We start from the raw sequence: 23,689 nt of genomic DNA, 5'->3' as shown, positions 1-23,689 counted from the left end.
ATTTACAATGAATAACTCACAGCCACTGCGGTGGAGCCGCTCGGACGTCAACGTGGCGGCGTCAATGAAGCCATCACGACTCAGAGCAACGCGACGCTCCCGATGGAGCCCTGGCCTAACATCACAGGCCAGTAGGGCTGTCACGATATGACATTTTACATGACGATTAATTGTCACTCAAATAATTGGCGATTAACGATTTAATTGTGTTTTTGTTGTTGATAATTACATTTCTGTTTGGCTTTTAGGCTTTGAAGTTGTACATGGCAGATATGACACATAACCTAAATATACAAAGAAATTATTTACATATTTGACAACTTACTACTTAAAAATCAAACCTTGGTTCGAAGTGGAGCGGTGAATCTGAGCGTGCGTGCGTGCGTGCGTGCGTGTGTGTGTGTGAGTGAGTGGTGAGTGTGCCTGGCCTGCACAAAACAGCGCCCCTCCTTTAACTAGTGTGTTGTGTGTGGCCACTCAAGGTATTGCCAGGCTACGGACACGGCCAGCCACCCAGCCACCCAGCCACCCACCCAGGGACATACCCACGGACATACCTGTCTATTGGGAGCGCTTTCACCGCTCCAAAAATAACTTTGATAGTGGAAATAGCCGATCTACAAGCTCACAACGCGACGCGTTGTGAGCTTGTAGATCTGCTATTTCCACTATTTCGGGCATTTTTCAACATTCACGATTATGACAAAATAATTGCGATAATGTCAAATAATCACGATTAGACAATTATGTAATAATAATTGTGACAGCCCTACAGGCCAGCACAACAGCCTGGCAGCACCTCGAGATAGGCATAAGAAATCACTTGTATCTCCTGCAGTACCTGTGCTCTCCTCTGGATGGGAACGGCATCCATGCTCTCCTCCCAGACACAGTTCATGTCAGTCAAGAGGACATGGTAGGCGGTGTCCCCGAAGCGAGCCTTGGCCAGGAGCTGTTTGTTGCTGATGCACACAGGATTCCAGGGGTAGTGCAGAAGATCCTCTGCTTCGTAGGTGTCACTGTACTCCATCGCGGGGCTGTGTGAGGTTGGAAGACAAATTAGGCACGTTATTACAGTGGTTCTCAACCCTTTCAGTCCGCAACCCCCAAAATAATATTTTTTTAATAATATTTTAATAATAATATTTTAACCGGAGAGCCCCCCGCCTTACATTTTTGTATAACACGGTTCTATTGTGAAAATAGACAAAATTGTCACTTTAGAAACATGCAGATTCCCTGTATACACTTAAACTTTGTTGGTTTGTTTACTGTTGAGAGAAAAAAATGTTGCACATTAAGATAATCATCTGGAGACCCCCCCCCCCTAAAATAATTTGGGGACCCTCCTGGGGATCCCGACACACAGGTTGAGTACCACTGAGTTATGGTGCCATTAGCCCTATTCACGGCCCGCCCACTCACAAACTTCCTGGTGCATAAGTCACGTTTTGAAGGGTATAACCCTGCTAAAAGCCCATAGAGTTAACACAGAAATCGCAAATTTAATGCAATTTCAGAATAGTAAAGTATAAAATACGGTTAGCATGATCAAGAACACAATATAGTAAAAGGCACAAAGCATTATAATTTACTTTACCGTTCGAAATAATGATTTGTTGGCTTTAAGTCCCGCAATTTCTGTGTTATTTTACCCTTCAAAGCTGACGTCAGCACCAGGAAGTTGCTGAGAAATTTGCTGAGTGGGCGGGCCGTGAATAGGGCTTATTCGTGGGGGAGTGCGTCGGGATCTGCTTGCAGGTTTCTAATCAGCGTGACTGGTGTGCCACCCCCTACTTTCAACTTGAGGTTATGATCAGGGATTCCAGAGGGTGTCAGCGATCCCTGATGAGACTAGTAGGGCAGTGGTTCCCAAACTGAGAGTCCCCAAATAATTTTGAGGGGTCCCCAGCTCGAGGAGCGAAATCCGTGCAGGTCGCGACCTAGTTGCCACCAAAGTTGACGCCCCCCAGTCACTACGTCAGACCCAGGCTAGGCTTGCGATGCAGAAGGGAGGCGAAGGGAGACCTCTTGTGTCAAGCGCATCTCTGCAGACAGAAGTAGTAGCGGGCGGCGCATACATAAAAAAATAAACACTTCTTTGGTAATTGTCGCAGGTAAACAGATAAAGCCTATCCTTACCAAATACCATTATTTTGTCATTTGCATTGTGTTTTACGAGTTTAACACCATTATTTTGCATTGTGTTCTACAAGTTTTTTTTTTTTCTTCTTCTTTTTCTGCATAGGACTAGTACTGTGATTTGTCTGTCATTCTATGTTGTAAGTTAAAAGGACCCAAATTGTTTGACAAAAGCTTTTTTTGAGGTATCCTTTTAGTTGACCGTGACACTACCAGTAAATTGTGGTACAGTGGTCAAAACTGTAAGGGGGCATCAACTTTGGTCGCAACATGCACAGATTTCTCACTCAACAGTAAACAAAACCAACACACAATAGAGACGTATCAGTCAGCCCCCAATGTAGGTCAAATTGGGCCCAATCTGAGCTAGGGCATTCACAAATAGTGATTTTTAGTATTCTAATTATTCGACCTCAAAGTATTCGAATAGTCGAATATTCGACAGGACTGGCCAAACTGTCAAATATTAAGTAAGCAAGAGGCGAACATTGTGAAAATAGCCGATCTACATGCTCACAACGCCTCGCAACGCGAGGCGTTGTGAGCATTGTAGATCTGCTATTTTTCACGATATTTATCTGTGGAACCGAGTCACATTAAATGTAATACCTAATATTCCAAGTGCTTGTCAGGGTGGGGGTCCCCAGTTCAAATATGTTTATTTTGGGGGTCATGGCTTAAAAAGGTTTGAGAACCCCTGGTATAGAGCATTAACAAATTCATCCACCAGGAGCACTGACAGCTCATTCTTATGAGTTCCTATCCAAGCTTTATAAACTATATATATAAAAAAAAAGAAGAAAAAAAAAGAATATTCGACTTCGGTGAACAACGTCAAATAGTGACTTTGATATTCGAATATTCAAATATTCTAATATTTGGTGAATGCCCTAATCTGAGCGCATGGTGCATTTTTTATGTTTTGGTTGTTCTCTGGGAAGTGGGTGCCAATTAACACCCACGCCCAACGGCACGGGCGTGTAATTTTCTTTTTTACCATCACACGTTGATTTTACATCACTCACCTCCAAGGAATGCACTCCCCAGGCGCAGGGGGGGGACCCGGGACACAGATCGGTCTTAACCCCGGGTTCCAGACGCCGTCCTCGGCCGCATAATCACCACCTCCACCCCCCCTGTAGACCGCAGGGCACCGCGGGCAGCTCCTGTGGGCTCACTCCGGGGGAGGGGACCTGCTTTCGGGAAAGGAAAACGCGGCATTTCTCGTCATTTTTGGCCATTTTAAATACACGCATGGCATGCTTCCGAGGCCGGTGACTCACTGCAATTTGAAAGCTGCCCAAAAAAAAGTCACTTTATGGCTCCATTTTACCATATTATAGTATTTACTAATATCAGAGGTGGGAAAAAAGTACTCATATATGTTACTTAAGTAAAAGAATCAATACTGCAAAGTAAAAGTCTGGAATTCAAAATGTACTAACTTCTAATGTACTAAAGTCTTGAGTAAATGTACAAAAGTATTGGCATCAAAATGTACTTAAAGTACCAAAAGTAGAAAGTACTCCTTATGTAGAATGTCCCATTTGAAGTTTTCAAATGTGTAACACGGTAACAATATTTTGAAAATATCAGATCTACAAGCTAACAATGCGTCGCATCGCATCGCAAAATTGTGAGCTTGTAGATCGGCTACTTTCAAATGGCCAACGTGTATATATGGTTGAAGTGGTAAATGTAGACCTATGTTTTGTAATAATTCATAAAAAGTCTGCAAAGTAACTAAAGTTTGCAAATAAATGTAGTGGAGTAAATTTTAAATATACAATATTTGGATCTGAGATGGACTGGAAATTGGAATTACTCTGGTAAAATATAAATACCTCAGAACTGTACATACTACCAAAATGTCTTTTTTTCTATTGATTTCTCACACCATGGAGACTTGAGTTCAATCATACAATGAATTAAAAAAAAGTCAAGATGGGGGCCCAAATGCATTCGGAATCAATTGGGGTAAATGTACAAATGCATTCGGAATCAATTGGGGTACATTTACTATATTCAAAATGTTGTGTTTAGAATGGGTCAACAACCAAACGATATTATTGAACTCAAGTCTCCACGGGGTGAGTAATCAATAGAAAAAATGCATTTTGGGGGTGAACTACTCCTTTAAGTACAATACTTAATTGATTGAAGTATTTATTAGAAGATTGCATAGGGAAAGGTACAGTTCACTGGTACAAGATCAACTAAGGATCTAAGGAAACTCAGGTAAGTCTTGCAGCTTATTTCCAAGGAGATCTATCTAAAGTAAATGTACTGTAGTTACTAGGGGCGTAACAATACATTGTAATAGCAATTCAATACATAGCACGATACATGGATGATATTGGTTAATTCATGGCGATACGATACGATTCGATTATTTAAAATGATTTTAGCGAAGAAATTAATTCTATCTGAAAAGTGTGGATAGTGCAGGTTTTTAAGGGAGACATGTATTATTATGGATTATAAATAAGTAAGCACAGTGATTATCTGGCAAATACATCGACATTGTATTTGAACACATATGGACAAACCTGCACCTTGACATGAACCCACAACCCAGAGATTACACACATGTATCGATAGAACAGTAGCTATACCCCTCTTTTTAAAATGTTCTTCTTAAAAATGCTAAATATATTAAATGCACAAGTAGGTAGTATCATACAATAGATTATTTGCACTACCGATTCGATTTTAGCTGTTTTTATTTTCGATATACTTATACTTATATCGTTACACCCCTAGTAGTTAAATTACACCACAGTTTTGGCCATTTAAATACATGCATGGCATGCTTCCGAGGTGACTCACTGCAATTTGAAAGCTGCCCAAAAAAAGCCACTTTATGGCTGCATTTCACCGCATTATAGTAGCCTACTGTATTATACACGGTTATACAGCCATTGTAAAGCGCAACAAAGAATGCCAGCGGTTTGGTGTTGTGCGCGCCGAAAATAGCAGATCTGCAAGCTCACAACGCGTCGCAGCGCGACGTGTTGTGAGCTAGTAGATCGGCTATATTCGGCGCGAGCTCCATGTGTAACTTACCGAACTGTTCGCTGGATTTGTTATGACTGGGAATTAAAACCAGTGGTCTGGTGTTGGAGGAACAATATTATGGAACTATAATTATAACCCGCCGAAGACAATTAATGTTGGCCAAAGTGCGCAGCAAATATCAAATAAATGCTCCAACCATGGAGTTATTTTTGACAATATTTTGTTTCCAACTTCATGAAAAGGTGGGCGTTCTCTTCCGTGTTGTTGGGTCCGGCTTCCGACGGGTCACGGGGGGAAACAAAAGCCGCTTCCAAGGTTCCGCTTGAAAACTCCCTCCCTCAGAAAATTATCTCAAAATGTCTCACTTAATAATAATGAATTTGAGTAAACGCCGGGGGAAATTGTACTACTGGAGTATAAGATAAGTAAAATTAGATCATTCATCTGTGGATTTAGGCTATTTTAGAATTTAGACACAGCTTATAATAGAGGCAATGAAATGAAATGTTGACAAATATCATTTTATAATTTGAGTTAGTTTAACTTCATTACTTTATAGGCTATTTTGCGCAGCTGTGAGCAAATGAAATGACTGGGGGAAATATTTAAATTGAATTTGATTTACCCGTTATCTGTACAAAAAAAGTCTGTAGGATATATTCAGTGGTAGAAAAAAAGTACTCCAATGTTTTACTGAAATAAAAGTATCAATGCTACAATAGGAAATTCAGAAATCAAAATGTAGCCTACTTGAGTAAAAGTAGGCTACAAAAGTATCGGCATCAAAATATACTTAAAGTACCAAAAGTAAAAGTACTCATTATGCAGAATGTCCATTCACAAGTTCAAAGTGTATTAAAAAAAAGTTGGAACATAGCCGATATACAAGCACACTATGCATCGCACCCTATTTTCAAATGGCCTAAATATATATAGGGCTGAAGTGGTTAGTGTGTCCTGTAATAATAATATAGTAACTAACGTTTTCATATTATAATGGGATAAAAGTACAATATTTTCCTCAGAGATTTAGTGGAGTAGAAGTAAAACTATTGACAATTATTGTTGAGGGTATCGACACATTTCTAACGTGACAATTTAAGGACTTTTAAGACCTTACCTGGTTAAACATTGGCAAAATTGTCAAATATTAGAGGCAGAAATTGTGAAAATAGCAAATCTACATGCTAAAAATGCCTCACAAAAGTGTTGTGAGCATGTAGATCGGCTATTTTCACAATGGAACAGATAAAGTCAAACTAACTATAATACCAACTCCTACAATTCCAAGTCCTTGTATTAGTCTAGTGGTTTTTCTGAAAAATGTGATTGTTAGAGGTATTTTGGGGTAAAAGTTGGGAACCAGTCTATTTCACACAATTCAAGGGTGCTGAATCTGAAAAAAATGGTTCCCAAGCAGAAATTTGAGTTTTTGACCTTCTAATTTGCATAACAAAATAGCTGCCGAATTGTCAATTTTAAACTATTTCTTCAAGAGATATTTCACTTTCAAAAAACCCTTAGTAATTTTAACGTCTAATCAAGCGTTTGGAAACACCCAGGACAGTTTTTGAGTTGTTTGATTTAGTTTAGATTTAGATATTTGATATTCATTTTATCAGACACGCCCCCTTCCTATACAAACCCATTGTAACTTCAAACTCCATTTTAACCATGATTGATTTAATGAAAACACCCGTCCTTTTTTCTGGTGACTCCTGACATCCTCCTAATACGTGTTTTGTCAATAACATTTTTCATTTATTTTTAATAATTTCTTAATTGGATTTAATTTTTTTCATTTTCCCAAATAATTATAAAAAATCACACCCGTGTGAACTGAGCGGTGGTTTACCCAACCAAAGTTTTTTGAAAAAAAAAATTTTTTGGGAAAAAAAAAGTTTTTTGGGAAAAAAAAAGTTTTTTGAAAAAAAAATTTTTTTGAAAAAAAAGGTTTTTTGAAAAAAAAAGTTTTTGAAAAAAAAAAAAGGTTTTTGGAAAAAAAAAAAGTTTTGGAAAAAAACGTTTTTGAAAAAAAAAAAAAGGTTTTGAAAAAAAAAAGATTTGAAAAAACTCGGGCGTGCTCAAACAACAGTAATAACTGTGTATTAGCTTACTGTACTTTACTGTACTGTATACTGTACCTAACTGTACTGTATACTGTACTCTACTGTACCTAACTGTACTGTACTGTACATATTCTGTGTTCTATATCTATGAATTCTGTGTTCTGAATTGTGTGTGTGTGTGTGTGTGTGGGGGGGGGGGGGGGGGCTGTGTGTGTGTGTGTGTGTGTGTGTGTGTGTGTGTGTGTGTGTGTGTGTGTTGCAGTTGATGCTCAGGGCAGGCTAGACTCAACAGCACCTCTCTGGTCACCCAGGGTACTCAGGCTACACCAGAGGCTACATACAGACAGACACACACAGAGGCTACATACAGACAGACACACATACACACACGGCCACGCTATGGAGACGGTGTGACCACCGCTCAAAAATACACTAAAAAGGTTATCGAAAGAACACTGCCTGTTCATATATTAGAAGGGCATCAGGAGTCACCAGAAAAAAGGATGGGTGTTTTAATTGAATCTATCATGGTTAAAATGTTTTATTGAGCGGTGGTCACACCGTCTCCATAGCGTGGCCGTGTGTGTGTGTGTGTGTGTGTGTCTGTCTGTATGTAGCCTCTGGTGTGTGTCTGTCTGTATGTAGCCTGCCTGTGGTGTAGTACCTTTTATGACCACACATGTTAAGGGAGGGGCGCTGTTTTCAGGCCAGGCCAGGCACACACACACACACACACACACACGCGGGGGGGGGGGGGGGGGGGGGGATGGGTAAACCACCGCTCAGTTCACACTGGTGTGATTTTTTTTATTTAAAAGGGATATTTCACTTAAATACAAACACATTTTAACCATGATAGATTCAATGAAAACACCCATCCTTTTTTCTGGTGACTCCTGATGCCCTCCTAATACACAAACAGGCAATGTTTTTTCGATAACTTTTTTAGTTTCTTTTTAATAATTATTTGGGAAAATGAAAAATAAATAAATACAAAGAATATATTTTTTTAAATAAATGAAAGGAGTTATCGAAAGAACACGACCTGCTCACGTATTAGGAGGGCGTCAGGAGTCACCAGAAAAAAGGATGGGTGTTTTCATTAAATCTATCATGGTTAGAATGGAGTTTGAAGTTACAATGGGTTTGTATAGGAAGGGGGCGTGTCTGATAAAAATGAATATGAAATACCTAAATATAAACTGATTCAAGCACCTCAAAAACTGTCCTGGGTGTTCACAAAAGCCTGATTATATGATAAAATGATGAAAAGTTTTTTTGAAAGAGAAATATTGCTTGAATAAATAGTTCAAAATGTACAATTCAGCAGCCACTTTGTTATGCAAATTAGAAGGTCAAAAACTAAAAATTTTGATTGGGAACCAGGTTTTTCAGATTCGGCACCCTTGAATTATGTAAAATAGCCTGGTTCCCCACTTTTACCCCCAAATGCCTCTAACCTGCTTATAGAAGGCCTTTTTTCAGAATTTCCGCCTGACTATATGGGGTGGGGGGGGATCCCCCAGTTCAAATATGATTATTTCTGCTATACATTTTTGCACCACTAAGAAATTAGATTTACTTAGCACCACTTTACCACCTGGACTATCTGGAGTCTTCACTGTTTGAACTAAAACAGCACGCAGGTCGCCTTTGTTCTCTGAAGGAAATTAGATTGTTGGTTCCCATAATTCATGGGATTTATCATAAAAAATGGGATGCCTTGATTCGGCTAAATGACTCAACTAAATGTTACAATTTTGTACCATCTCCAAAAATATATATTTCCACGCCACAACGTGAACAAGAACTTAATATAATCTTTTTCCCCCCTCCTTATACAAAAAATTGACAACACCAAAGGCCAAGTGGCCTTGCCCCTAAAACGACAAAATTCCAGGCCTGACTGTATGGCATGTTAATATTTTGATTTCACCATAATTTTTAAAGTGTCATTTCTCCATACCTCAGTAAATAGAAAATACTCTTTCGGGTCAGGATAGCAATTTGACCCAATCAGGAGAGAGAATTCATACAGGATCAACATGTGAAATTAGAAGTCAAATGAAACAACGAAAATGAGCAGAACTTTTTGGAACTGCAACACTATAAAAATGTAAGCTGGTAAATTATCTCGATTGGATGAAATTGGTGACCACTGTGACCCAGTTGAAAGTGCATGTTCCGTTTTATTATAGAGCTGGAATTCAAGGAGACCCCTGTTAACCTAGCCTGACACTCAGCCTGAATTTTCAAATGGGCATGGCTAGAGATTCAGGGACTGGAGTCAGGCTACTATTAATCCATTTAAACCTCTAAAGGCCAAAGTTTTTCATTAAAACAATTGTAAATAAATATTATGTTGCTATATATAGTATATAGCAACAACTAAAACAGCACAGACACTATCCTGGATTGAAAGGTACATTATAACGTATAGGTTTAACCGGTCAAATGGGTTAATGAACAATCACTCTATACTATAGCAATGATTACTATCATAATAGTAACCTGGAACCAGACCAATCCGCCTAGGCAAAAAAACGTACGCAGTGAGGAATAGTTTGAGCAACGCCAGGCTAAGAATATAGCGCTATAACTTTTATATGATTACAATACAACAATAACTGAAATGAAATATATTCTTTATTAATGATTCTCGTCCATTTATTATTTTGTTAATTGTTATATACAAATGCGCAGGGCCCCCCAAAGGGTCACCTGGAACCCCTTCTCATTTTCCTTTACACCAAATCTCTTCGCCGTAAACAGCTGCTCTACATGCTTACACGTTGTAAGTTACAACGTTGTGAACTTGTACAGTAAATCGGATATCTTTTGCCAAATGTCCGCCTCTTATGACATTGCCAGAACGGGGACTCCATAGGGTTCATGTGGGTCAAAGAGTAGGTGGTTTTGGAGAAGGTGAGAGTTGGACTAAAGGTGGTCCTGCCAGGGCACCTGACCAGCGGGGGACACAAAATATTGCGTGAACCGTTCCCTCACTTGCATGGCTTGTCGGCTGGCGTTGTTGCTGCCCAGCCGGTGGCTATTTTGCATCCCCAGGAACGTTTCCGGCGGAATGTCCAGCGCGGCGTCGTCAACGTCGTCCCCGTGGAGGAAGTTGTGGAGCATGCACGTGGCTTTCACCACGGTCTCCGCCACCGGCGGCGATATCCCGTGCACCCTCCGGTACAGCTGCCACCGCGACGCCAGCATGCTAAAGGCGTACTCCACCATCCGCCTGGCGTGAGAGAGGCGGTTGTTGAACACCTGTAATGGAAATGATAAAACACTACTTCAGTATAGAATTGAATTCTCACGAAAGGTAGAGTGAAATGAAACCATATATTTATTAACAAAATATCAAGAGCTCTTGGAGACGATAAACATGCAAGTGCCGCTCCTGACTGGTCAGGCTTATTTATACAGAACAGGAGAACACAAATAGCAGGAGGTGTGTTTATATAGTGAGTCATACATGGCTCTACTTAGAAACGGTTATTCTGACAGGCTACAAACAGGTGTGAACATGGCTTGCCTACTGTGAGTTGTAAATAGATCTGCAGGGTGGGCAAATGTCCTTCTAAGTGGAAGTGTCGTAGGAGTTATAACCAACATCGTGGTTAGTACTAATAGGGATGCACCGAATATTCGGCCACCGAAAATATTCGGCCGAACAGATACAAAATAACGCATATTCAGTTTGATTTTACGACAGAATAAATATTATCGAATAGTACCGAATACCAAATACCGAATATTACCGAATACAGAATACCAAATAATGTATAGGCTATTCAATATTTTATTTATTTTTATTTTATTTATTTATTTTTAATCATTTATTACATTTTTTACATTGATATTTCTTTATTATACAATAATACAACTGTATCATGGCATGTTAATATTTATTATTACAAATTTACTATACAATAGTAAAGAAATAATTCTACACAATAAATAAATATATGTTTTAAATAACTCAATATGGACCCTTATACTTTTTGCCATAATCGTATAGCTCTACAACAGAGGCACAGCCATGACAACAATGGTAAGAAAAAAGTATATATAATTACAAATTCGGCTATTCGGTATTCGGTTTTCGGCCAACTAAGTGTTTCCTATATTCGGTCCTTTCGGTACATCCCTAATAGTTAGAACAGTGTAGTATCGTCATTGATTCGATAACACACCTTCTTCTCGCCGACGTTGTTGCCCGGGTAGGGGCGGAGGAGGTGCTTCTTAAGGGGGAAGGCCTCGTCCGCGATGAACACGTGGGGCAGGCGGCCCAGGTGCTCGGCTCCGGGGATCGGAACGTCCGCGGGGAGGTCCAGCGTCTCGTGGTGCAGGGCGTTGCCGAAGGGCGAGGAGGTCAGCGTGCTGGTGCGGCCGTCGCTCCTCTTCTCGTAGGTGCCCACCTCCACCACCCTGAAGCGGTACCTGGCAGGAGCGGGGAAAGTGTGCGCATTTTTTTACTTAAAGGGGGCCTGTCACCCAAAGGGTTACTGTCACTTTAAGAATCATCTTAAAAAACAAGTTAATATTTTTATGATGTCATTGTGGGGATGCGCAATTATAACGAATCAAATTAATTGTCTGTTTAGCCTGACTGTATGACTACTAACTGTATTGGTCAGCTGTTGTTGGGGGGCGAGGGGCAGATTACACTGTGACATGAGCTTCAGACTGTTTCAGACCGTTTTCAGAGAAACTTTAAGTAATACGGCAAATGTAGATTGTTACAAGTAGAAGTCCCATATTCAAAATGTTTTTGAATAAAAGTTAAAAAAGAATCTGCATAAAAATATACTTGAAGTACAAAAAGTAAAAGAACTCATTGTGCGGAATGTCCGGTTTCAAGTTTTCAAATGTATAAAGATCTTTTGAAAATAGCCGATCTACGAGCTCACAATGTGAGCTTGTAGATCGGCCATTTTCAAATGGCCAAAGTGTATATAGGGCTGAAGTGGTTAGTGTATGTTTTGTTATAATACAAATCTACAAAGTAACTAAAAACTCAAGTTTTCAAATAAATGCAGTGGAGTAAAAGTACAATATTTGTATCCGAGATGTAGTGGAGTAGAAGTACAACTTTCAAGTATTGGAAATTGGAAATACTCCAGTAAAGTACGAATACCTCAAAATTGTACAGTACAAAACAGTACTTAATGGTACTTGGTTACTTTACACCACTGGTACCTGGTGCTCCTCTGCTGTGGAATGCTCTCCTTGACCACCTGAGAGCACTACAGTCAGTCGATGCTTTTAAAAGGGTAAAGACCTTGCTTTTTAACAAGGCATTTGCCTAGAAGGACTTTTTGGATGCCTTACATGCTTTTAACCCTTTCTTAGCTGTGTAATAATAGGTGATCACTATGTGCTTTTAAACTGCCGTGTATAATACCATAGGTATGCACAGTTTTTGACCATTTTAAGTCCTTTTAAATCTTGCTGTTATCTTGCTTGTTGTTTGTTTCTTTGCCCATTTGAATGTAGCACTTTGAGATTTGTTTCAAATATAAAGTGTGTTACAAATTAAATGTATTATATTATTATTACCTGGCGTCCACGACGGCGAGGATGAAGATGGAGAACGTGCCCCTGTCATTGAACGGCAAGGAGCCAGTGGGCGGCGGGGCCTCGATGACGATGTGCTTTTTATCGATGGCTCCGACGCAGTTGGGGAAATCCAGCGCGACCTGGAAGTCCTGGGCGATCTTCCCCCACTCCGCCTTGTCTGGGATTAGGGATGGGACGATATGAAAATGTCATGTCACGATTATTGTGACCAAAGAAATCGCGATTTACGATATTATCGCGATAATTATGAAAATATCCCCAACATCCTTTATCCTGGGGCGGAGCGTTTGCCAAAAAATAGCCGATCTACGAGCAAGTGAGCTTGTAGATCGGCAAGGAGATTTGGTAGAGAGTGAAAAAAAGACTGTATCAAGTACGTATATTATAAGTACGTTTTACCAATAGAGGGTTTAAAGCTATACTGTGTAAGATGCTCAACTGGTGGTCAGTAGCCCTATAGCAAACCGCGGTCGCGTCCGCGTCTTTCGGCCGTTTTTCGTACCTTCACACCCCCGCGTCTGCCTCCACCTCGCCAAGAGCTATCTTTAGAGGGGTCCCTGGTTCCTGTGCGTTCAGGCATTCCGGAGAAAAGGAACTCCTTCACCCTGCCTGGTAGGCGAGATTACCTTTTGAGTATAGAGACACACGGGCGACTACAAATATGGCCGCCATTGCGACCCCACTTCAAGATGCGCTGTGATTGGCCGGCAGTGTATAACCCTCGCTGTGATTGGCCGGTAGTGTGATGACGTAATTTTACCGCGAAATCCGGACCCCGGCAAGGATCATAGAAAACATATAAAGAGAAGGCTTTAGAAGCTGAAAATAACGGAGTGGGTGTTCTAAAACTTTAGCGATTTAACAGTTAGGACAATTTTAAGATTTGTTTTATAAAAAAAGTTACATGGTATAACTTTAAATGGTATACCGGATATGGAGCTTGACAAATAAAAGGTGAATTGATCCCAGTGCATGACGGGGGACGGTTTCACAATAAATTAAATCTCCACGATACGATTATCGCGAGTGTTTTTTATCAAGATAAACGATAATAACGCTTATCGTCCCACCCCTACCTGGCATGGGCATGAACTCTGGCAGGAGACAGTCCCAGATGGCCTTGCAGACGCTCCGCACGATGCGCGCCACGGTGCCGTGTCCAACCCGGAATATGAAGGCTATGGAACGGAAGGAGTCCCCAGTTGCCAGATACCTTAAAAAAAGAAAAAAAGGTGAAAAAGAAACATAAATAAATAATAAAATAGCACATTCCTTCACTATTTAAAAGCAAGGATAAAACAATGTGTTTTCAGAAATAGGCCTATCTATAATAGGCCTAACAGAAATACCGGTATGCAATCATAAACCTTTATTTGTGCCATTGAGATTGAATCTCTTTTAAGGGAGCCCTGGCCAAGAAAGTGATCAACATAAAATGCAGAAAATGCATTATTAAATACATCAGTAAAAAATAAAATAAAATAGCTGCACACCTCAGTTTTAGCGTACAGTATAAGTTAGAGTATAAATGTTGCTCCAGTTCCTTGTCCAGGGGCGCAAATTTCTGCTTTTGTCTTCATGGGGTGACAGGGGAGGTTCTGAGACTAGCCACTTCGCTGCCATTTCGCCTCCCGTGTGTGTGTGTGTGTGTGTGTGTGTGTGTGTGTGTGTGTGTGTGTGTAGTGTGTGCGTATTTCTCTTACCACAGACAAATGCAAAGCCTCTCGTGCGCGCTGATGCTCTCCCTGCACCGTGTCTGCTCTCTGAGCATCTCCGGTGCGACGCTCCTCAGCAGCTCCTCGAACTGGCCCTTGCTCAGCTTGAAGTAGGCTTTGAAGCGCGCCTCGTCCAGACTGAGCTCCTGCACCAGGTCGTGGTACGAGCCGTACCGCCGTCGGCCACGGATCGCTTCCTCCTCTTCTTGTGCCTCCACCAAAGCCAAGGCCAGGAGGATCTTTCTCCTCTTGGCCATGGCTCTTGGCCACAGCGACGTATTTAGGGGAGGGCAAAAATATATAGGCCTACGTGATCTGATATATCGTGATTTTTAATGCCCGATATTAAAATCGAATCTTAGACGGGTGGCTGGTATCTCCCTTAGAGATAGCGTGAGAAGTTCAGTCACCCGAGAGACTTGGAGTAGAACCGCTGCTCCTACTCTTGGAAAGGAGTCAGCTTAGGTGGTTCGGGCATCTAGTACGGATGCCCCCCGAGCGCCTTCCTAGGAAGGTCCTCGATGCACGTCCCACTGGGAGGAGACCCCGTGGCAGACCAAAGACCAGACGGAAGGACTATATCTCCAAACTGGCTTGGGAACGCCTCGGTTTACTCCCTGAGGGAGTGGAGGAAGTTGCACAGGATAAGGAAATCTGGAAGTCTCAGTTGGAACTGTTACCCCCGCGACCCGATTCCGGATAAGCGGTTGAAGATGGATGGATGGATGGAGGTTCAGAAAAATAACCTGGAGGGGGGTGGGGGGTTGGGGGTCGCAATAATAGTTGAATGAATCGCAATATAATTAAGAATCGCAATATAAATCGAATCGGCCCCGTAGGTATCGAGATCGTATCGAATAGGGAGGTAGGTGAATCGTCCCTTTTGCAAAAGCATTGCAAGGCAAAACACACACACACGCACGCACACACACATAAAATGCAAAAGGCAGTAGGCACACTCTAGGAAGCGCCCTGTTCTTCATAAAAGGCGTGCGTGTGTGAGGTGTTGTCGTTGTACAGACACAAATCTATTTTCCTACCTACGCGACTGTTGTTTTTGGCGAGCTGACACACACGACACATGGCTCCTTCTTTGGGGCAACTTTGTAGTTATCTGTGACACAGCAGCAGTGTTGCCAGATTCTTTTGAGAGAAATAAGCAGACAGGTATAGGAAAACAAGCCCAAAAGAAGCGACTATTACTAGTATTCTGTGAACCACTGTTTCACACCGATATCAAAAAAATAAAAAAAAATGAAAAAATTCTATTTATTTTAGAAAACTCTAAGAAATTGCATACATTTAAAAAGAAGCACAGACACCGGAACTGTCAATAAAAAGTTGCTTATAATAAGCAGACCTGGCAACGCTGGCTACTGCGCCTTTAACTGTCACGTGACGGGCGGGTCGCCTAGGAGAAAAATGTTGTTTACTTCCGGGTTGTTTCAGACAAAAACAAGCGAGGCCACGCCCACGGGCGTACAGCAGTGTGAGTGTGTAATGTATGTGTGTGTGTGTGAGCCAGTGAAAGAGGATTAGCAGCACACACACACAATGGCAGGGGAGACTGACGACGAAATACCTGGTAAACATGTCCACATTGTCACAGTGTTTAATAGTGTTTCTTGTGTTTGATCGGAGCGAATAGCGGTCTAGTAGTTATTGCACACGCACAAACAACGATCAGGCTTGCTAAACGGTAGCCTCGCCTTTAGCTCGGTTGCTACTAGCAACAGCTCAGCCGAACGATGTTTTTAAAAGTCCACCTTGCGGCGTGTGGCGTTGGACCTGATCACCACCTAATCCTGCTGCTGTAGCCTACTGACACCACTTGCTTTGCATGTGACAGATCTTTCTCATTGTCATTGCTAGGCAAAAGTCTACAGTGTGTTCAGAAGAAGTAAACTCTTTTAGGTTTCGTGATGCAATGTCCAACATGTACATTATTTATTGACTTGTGACATTGTGATTTAAATTTTGTCCGTGGCTGGTTTTAAATAATGCATTAGCCTCATCATCGTGAGCCCATAAGCCTCATATACGTTTTAAACAAATTAAAAGTTTCTGAACTTTCATCACTGTTATGGCTGTTGTATTGTTTGTAGGCTATTTGCCCATTTAGCCATCACTGACAATTATTTATGAAATATTAATGAAAATATGAAATTATGCTAAATCAAATATCTAAATATGTTTGTTAAAACACCAATACAATCTCATTTTGTAGATATTTTTGTTAAAACACCAATAGTCATCTCCACATTCTACAGGGGTGTAATGAAGTATAAGCTTTCTACCAGTAAGACTCCCTAATCGGGAGATAAGCGACCGTTGGTCGCTTATCTCCACAAATATCACAACCTCCACCTCTCACGTCATACGGGTAGCCATAGTTACACCTGGAATGTTGAATCTCCATATATGGAGATAACCTACGCATCACACAAAGTCTGACCTCACCAGCCCATACTTGGGCATGGACGACTTATATCTCCATATACGGAGATGGCCATATATGGAGATACGATGACATCACAGAGTCCACAGCTGATGATGTGGCGTGATGTCATACAATACACAAACAAGCCCTATATAAAGGGGCAATTCTCACCAGGGAAGAGAGCATTGCCTGGAATGTTGAATCTCCATATATGGAGATAACCTACGCATCACACAAAGTCTGACCTCACCAGCCCATACTTGGGCATGGACGACTTATATCTCCATATACGGAGATGGCCATATATGGAGATACGATGACATCACAGAGTCCACAGCTGATGATGTGGCGTGATGTCATACAATAAACAAACAAGCCCTATATACTGATGCGATACGATGACATCACAGAGTCCACAGCTGATGATGTGGCGTGATGTCATACAATAAACAAACAAGCCCTATATACTGATGCGGAGATATGAGCAGGGCAAAGGTGTGACGTGTGACGTGTGACCGACCGACCGACCGACCGACGGACGGACGGACGGACGGCCGGTGGAGGTTTTCATAGTAAACTGCTCCCTGACGGTCGCAATTATCTAGTTACATAGGACCCCCAGGGGTCCTTTGGGGAGTTCCAGGGGGTCCCCAGCAAAAGTAGTTAAATATAGCACAGTCATTTGAACCATTTAACCATATTGTATTAGTATACTATTCAAAAATAGACAATATGGCTGCTATTATTGAAAATTTGTGAAAATCTTAGCAAAATCTTTGAATGTATATATAAATTGTAAATTCCCACAATTCTGTAAACCATTTTTCATCCAGTGCCAATTGCCCAAAATCCTGGGTGTTACTCTCCCTCTGCCAACCTGGGGAGAGCCCCGAACTGAGCTCATGCTTCCTTCAATGCACGAGGAGTGAGCAGGCTGCCTCTTATCACCTAACGGGGGAGTTTCCCCGTAGGGCTTGGCGCATGGAAGGAACACGTTATTCCAACCAGTTCCTTTCCCCTCCATCAATCTTTGCTTCTGGAGGCCCCTGACAACATATTTTTGAGATGGGAGTCGCAGCCAAATACATATCATTTTGACATGAAAATGTTTGAGAACCACGTGGTCTAGTAGTTGGTAGTGTGATCCTATTATAACCATGCGTGTGTTTCCTTTCAGAATCGGGTGCTGTCTTCACATTTGGAAAGAGCAAATTTGCTGACAACATCCCCAGTAAATTCTGGCTTAAAAATGATGTACCCCTCAAAATTGCATGCGGGGATGAGCATACAGCCTTGATAACAGGTAAGAAGTTAACATTACACATTAATAACCATTATAAGAGGGTTTATTACTCCAAATCTTACTTTGAGATAATTGTTCTTAATTCAATTTGCATTCAATGCATTGGCTTGTCACAATTATTACAACATCGCCTAATCTCAATTATTTGAGATAAAATTATTCTGCATTATCGCCCTAATGTTGAAAAAAATGTTCTTAGATTTTGAAAAAATCTTCCAAAAATAGTGGCAATAGCTAATCGAAAAGCTCACAAAGTGGGCGTGTAGTTCGGCTATTTCGACTATCTTACAAATATGAATTATTACAAATGATTACATTTGTCAATCTCTCATTTAAGTTATTTGTCATATCTGCTTTGTTTACAAAGCCTAAAAGACAAATGGAATAAAACTTTTTTTTTTCTTTCTTTCATATCTGTTCAATGCCTAAAAGCAATTAAATCGTTAACCGCAATTATTTGTATGACAATTATTCGTCAAATAAAATGTTGTATAAATGCATTCAATTTCTTTATTTTCATATATTTTGCTGACTAAATGACTAAATGATAGTCATTGCCAGGCACACCTGGACTGTCTATTTATCTTTGCTGTATAGCTCATGTTTACAGTGTGTATTCTATTGACTTATTGCCAAAAGGACAACAAAGTAAACTGTGTATCTTGTTCTTCTGACTTCATTTTCACAGAGAATGGGAAGCTCTTCATGTTTGGCAGCAACAACTGGGGCCAGCTTGGTTTGGGAACTAAATCCAGTGTTAATAAGCCCACTTGTGTGAAAGGTTGGTCCTGAAATAGCTACCATTTCCACTTTTGCATTGCCACCAACAGATGCTTTCCGGCAGTGGAGAGGCTAGTTAAGAGGAATTTCCTAGAAAACACGCTCCTTCATTTACATTTAGGACATTACAGTCTTCTGGGCTGAGTGGGCTCTTGACCTGCTGCCAGTTTTCACAAATACATGGCTGTCAGGCAGAAAATAAGAATGATTTTCTTTTCTGTCTATGTTTTTTTGTCTTCTTCTCCACAGCAGTGACTTTTGTTAGAGGGTGTTCACCTTTAACTCCAAGGTGTCATGTCTTTTTAGTCGATATTCGATAATTATTGTTGTTAAAACCTACTGTCTCCCCACTGTCTTGGACATTTCTTGATGAGGGGGGGGGAAACATTAAAGCCCTGCCTATTTTATACTTCGTCATATGGTGTTGCATGGCCAACAGTTGGCTTTATGCTTGAAACGTGTAGCCACTGCTGCGTGTATTTCAGCCTTTTTGTGTTCAAATTCTGGCACTTTGTGTGCTTTAATGATAGCACCCCAATTATGAAGTAAATCGGGTTTTCTTGCATCAAGTGGCATCCAATGTTTTTCACTGACATTTTTTGAGGCCCTGTGTGAGGTCATTATTGAAGTCAGCTGGGTGTACTGTCTGGCTGGCATATGATCAAGCTCCTTATTTGTTACTACAGTAATCCCAATCTGTAGGGTCCGTAATCTGTCATAATCTAGAGCACTCGGGAACTCCCTTGGTTCTCCTGAAATTGCAATGATCCGTACATGTATTGGCCCAATTCTACTTACAGTATCAGCATTGTACTAATCTTATCAACCAAATCTAATGGAAAGACATATGACAATATGGATAGAGCACAATTATACAGTAGAGAAAAGCGTTAGTATTTTAAAGCTGTCATTCCACAGTACTCCCTGACAGGAAGATAAGACGATATAGATATCGGTGGTTGAAAAAGTACTCCCTTTCTTTACTCAATTAAAAGTTTCAATACTGCAATGTAGAAAGAAAAAAGTAAAAGTGCAAAAGTATTGGTATCAAAATGTAACTAGAAAATATTGTTCCTTCGAAACAATTGTGGGCTCGCTTCAAGCCAGAAAACAATGGCTATAAAAGTACACAATGTCAAGATCGCAGGCAGTGCTCTCTTTGACGTTACTGACGTCAAAGATTGGTCCATTTTGTTCCAAAAATGTGTTGTGCAAAAGTTGACCTGCTGGTGGCGCTATAACAGGCCAATGTGAGAAGGGTGGTATCTGTTCCTTGACCTATTGGGAATGTGCTTGCAAGATGATTTAGAGGCAGAAGAATAATTTGCATAAAACTGCAATATTCATTGAATTATTAAAAAAGCATGTTTACATTTTAAAGAAATCCGATCTGACAGATCTTTAGATATCGGTCCAAAGTTCACGTAAAAAAAGTTTTGTGCACGTGGAGCGAAAATTCCAGAATAAAAGCGGGTTTACGCGTTTTACAAACTGCTCAAAATGGCGGAAAATCGAAGGGCGGCGCTTACTTAACAATGACACAGATGTCTTCCGCACGAGTCAAAGCACGCGTGTAAGCAAGTTGCATGACTTCAAACGAAACGAGTCATGACTTATGCCCGTTTGAAGTTTGAAATTTCAAACGCTTCGTATAGCGCCCCCCTTTGGCCGATTGGAATAAAATTGGTTTCAGTGATACTTTGACTAACCCTCTACATCTTTGCCAAATGCCATGAACGTGTAACTTTGCATGTATGATTTAGAGGCCGAAGAATAATTTGCATAAAACCGCAATATACATTGAATTATTAAAAAATTATATTTCACTTTAAAAGAAATCCGCCGAGATAAATCTGACCGTATTGGTCCAAAGTTCATGTAAAAAAAAGTTTCGTGCGCGTAACGAAAAAAACCCAGGAGGAGATAGATTTTTACTGTTTTTCATATAATTCCGAATTGTGGGAGACCTAAAGGTCAGAGGTCAAAAGTTAGAGGGTAAAAGTTGTTCGGCATGAGGAGACGCATAAGTGTATACAGGTTTCATGGCTGTATGTATAACACAGCATGAGCTATACCTGTTCAAAGATCGCACTTTCGAAGGCTTCCTACAGCGCCACCATTTGGCCGATTGCTATAGAAAATAATAGCACACTTCGCCACTGTAAACTGAACACATTGATGTTTTTATTTTCATTTTCTCACTAAGTATGTAGGAGTAGAACGGAACCGAAGTTCCCGTCTACAGTATGCATGATAGATAAATAATGACAAGAACTAAAGTGTGCTCAAGTACCAAAGGTAGAAAGTACTCATTGTGCAGAATTTCCCATTTCTCAAGTTCAAAATGTAAAAAAAAAGGGGGGGAAAAAAGATTCTTTTGAAAATAGAAATATGGCCGAAATATATATACTGTAGGGCTGAAGTGGTTAGTGTGTTTTGTAATGATAATAAAAATCTACAAAGTAACTGAATTTTTCATATACTTGTAGTGGAGTTAAAAGTACAATATTTTCCTCTGATATGTAGTGGGGTAGAAGTACAAAATATAGAAGATTGTAAATACTGAAGGAAGTAAAGAAATGCCTAAAAATTGTACATTAATTGAGTACAGGTACTTCGTTACTTTATACCACTCATAGATATTCATGATAAGGAATGCACATTAGGAAACATACAAACTCTGTTCCTCCAACTTTATTCCTTCCTACAGCTTTGAAGTCTGAGAAAGTGCGGCTCGTGGCCTGTGGAAGGAATCACTCCATTATCTACACAGGTGCGTATATGAAATTAGATGTAAGCAATACACATAGCCTACTGTATTATTCTTAGAGACGGAAATTACCTGTGTGTGTGTGTGTGTGTGTGTGTGTGTGTGTGTGTGTGTGTGTGTGTGTGTGTGTGTGTGTGTGTGTGTGTGTGTGTGTGTGTGTGTGTGTGTGTGTGTGTGTGTGTGTGTGTGTGTGTGTGTGTGTGTGTGTGTGTGTGTGTGCGCGTGTACATAGCTCAGGGAAACCTATACACCACAGGCGGGAACAATGAGGGGCAGCTTGGCCTTGGCGACTGCGAGGAGAGAACGTCCTTCGAGTTGGTCGACTTCTTCGGCAAACGCGGACCAATCAAAATGCTCGCTGCGGGTTCGAACACGTCGGCCGCTCTCACTGGTAAGACTCACTCCAGTAACACTGTAAGAGTTAGAGTTAGTGGTTCCCAAACTTTGGGGGGGTTCCCCAGACGATTAGCTTAATGTGAAATATTGTTTGTTTTCTCATTCAGCAGTCAGTAAACAAACCAACATACAGTAGCTACAGGCTCACAACACAAGCTCGAGTTTTAAATGTGAAACTCGGGCTATGGCAGGGAATGTGTTAACATTTCCTTACAACATGGATATGTATTAAGCCATTTAGTCCTGAACGCAAATCTGTGTCACTTTAGATTTTCCACTTTAACCATTATTTTATGCTTTAACTATTAAAAAATAGCAGATATACAAGCTCACAGCATGGCACTCTGTGCCATGCTGTGAGCTTGTAGAGCTTGTAGATCTGCTATTTTAGAAAAATCCCTTTGAATATTTTTGACCCGATTGTATAAATGTCTTCTAAATCCTTCTTCTAAATCAGTGGTTCTCAAACCTTTTCATGTCAAATTCCATGTATTTGGCCGCAGACACCCATCTCAAAATATGTTGTTCCAGGGACCACCCCAGAAGGAAATATTTGAGTTACAAATGTTCACATTTAAAAAGATATATTCCAATGAACATATTTCAAGAAATGGGATTATCTATATCTGCTTTTTAATAGTTAAAGCATTAAATAATTATTGGCCTAAATGGTTTAATCAATTTGACCTCTGCTCTAGAGAGTGGAAAGCTGTTCATGTGGGGTGACAACACGGAGGGACAGATAGGTCTGGGTAAAGAGACCAATGCCATCGCCCCGCGGGAAGTCAGCGTGGGCCAGCCGGTGGCCTGGGTGTCGTGTGGGTACTACCACTCTGCCTTTGTCACAGGTGAGTAGCAGTGTCCTAGTGTTAATTTTATGAGACATTTCTTTTTAATTTAATGTCAGTCTGAGTCCTGTTTCAATCGCCCTTGTTAGTTTTTATCACATTTAGTCAACCCCATCCTGTTTTTATTTAGTCAAGTTTTAGTCAACGAAAAGTCGAGCTTTTTAGTAAGTCTTTTTAGTAAGTCTTAGTCCAAGACGTAATTTTATTTAGTCTTTTTTTTAGTCGACAAAAACTGTTGACATTTTAGTCTAGTTTTAGTCAGGACAATTATTTTACGTCATAGCTTAGTGTTTATTTAATTTGTATATTTTTTTTACAGAATTTTCAGTACATTTAGTCTTAGTTTTAGTCATCAGCTTAGTTTTTATCTAGTTTTTTATTCCGTTTTCGTCAGTGAAAAAAGGTAGTTGACTAAAAACATTTTAGTCGACGAAATTAACACTACAGGGCTTGCTGCTTTCTCCATTGTTTCCTCGACACTTTGCTAACATCCCTGTGTTTTTGCTAGTCGACGGCGATTTGTACACGTTCGGGGAACGCGACAGCGGCAAACTGGGCCTGGACAATGATCAGCTGGTGGGCCATCGGCTACCGCAGCTGGTGAGGGCCATCGCAGAGA

At 40.6% G+C, this 23,689-nt stretch overlaps 2 protein-coding genes across 3 annotated transcripts in view; both read right to left on the bottom strand.

Annotated features, from left to right (window-relative positions):
• The window catches only part of nhej1 (nonhomologous end-joining factor 1), a 53,086-nt gene extending 47,701 nt beyond the window's left edge, over positions 1–5,385 (bottom strand). Inside the window, exons 1-3 of one of the 2 annotated variants that reach the window (XM_080720742.1) lie at positions 5,209–5,385; positions 3,168–3,338; positions 842–1,037 (exon numbers count right to left, since the gene is read on the bottom strand). In XM_080720742.1, the coding sequence (XP_080576868.1) occupies positions 842–1,030 (189 nt within the window). In that variant the 5' untranslated portion in view covers positions 1,031–1,037; positions 3,168–3,338; positions 5,209–5,385. The remainder of the gene's footprint in view (positions 1–841; positions 1,038–3,167; positions 3,339–5,208) is intronic. The other variant, XM_080720743.1, reaches the window with a different exon arrangement.
• Positions 5,386–9,907: 4,522 nt separating this feature from the next.
• Positions 9,908–15,604, bottom strand: LOC308280074 (uncharacterized protein). Its single transcript, XM_080720336.1, has 5 exons — positions 14,522–15,604; positions 13,895–14,031; positions 12,798–12,975; positions 11,432–11,678; positions 9,908–10,502 (listed from the first exon to the last, which is right to left on the bottom strand). The coding sequence occupies exons 1-5, from the start codon at positions 14,788–14,790 to the stop codon at positions 10,167–10,169; spliced, it is 1,167 nt and encodes a 388-aa protein (XP_080576462.1). The 5' UTR covers positions 14,791–15,604; the 3' UTR covers positions 9,908–10,166.
• Between the last annotated feature and the right edge of the window lie 8,085 nt (positions 15,605–23,689).

Source organism: Nannobrachium achirus (genome assembly GCF_963921795.1).
Source record: "Nannobrachium achirus genome assembly, chromosome: 24".
Classification (NCBI taxonomy): Eukaryota; Metazoa; Chordata; class Actinopteri; order Myctophiformes; family Myctophidae; genus Nannobrachium; species Nannobrachium achirus.
This window is presented reverse-complemented; position numbering and strand designations above follow the sequence as displayed.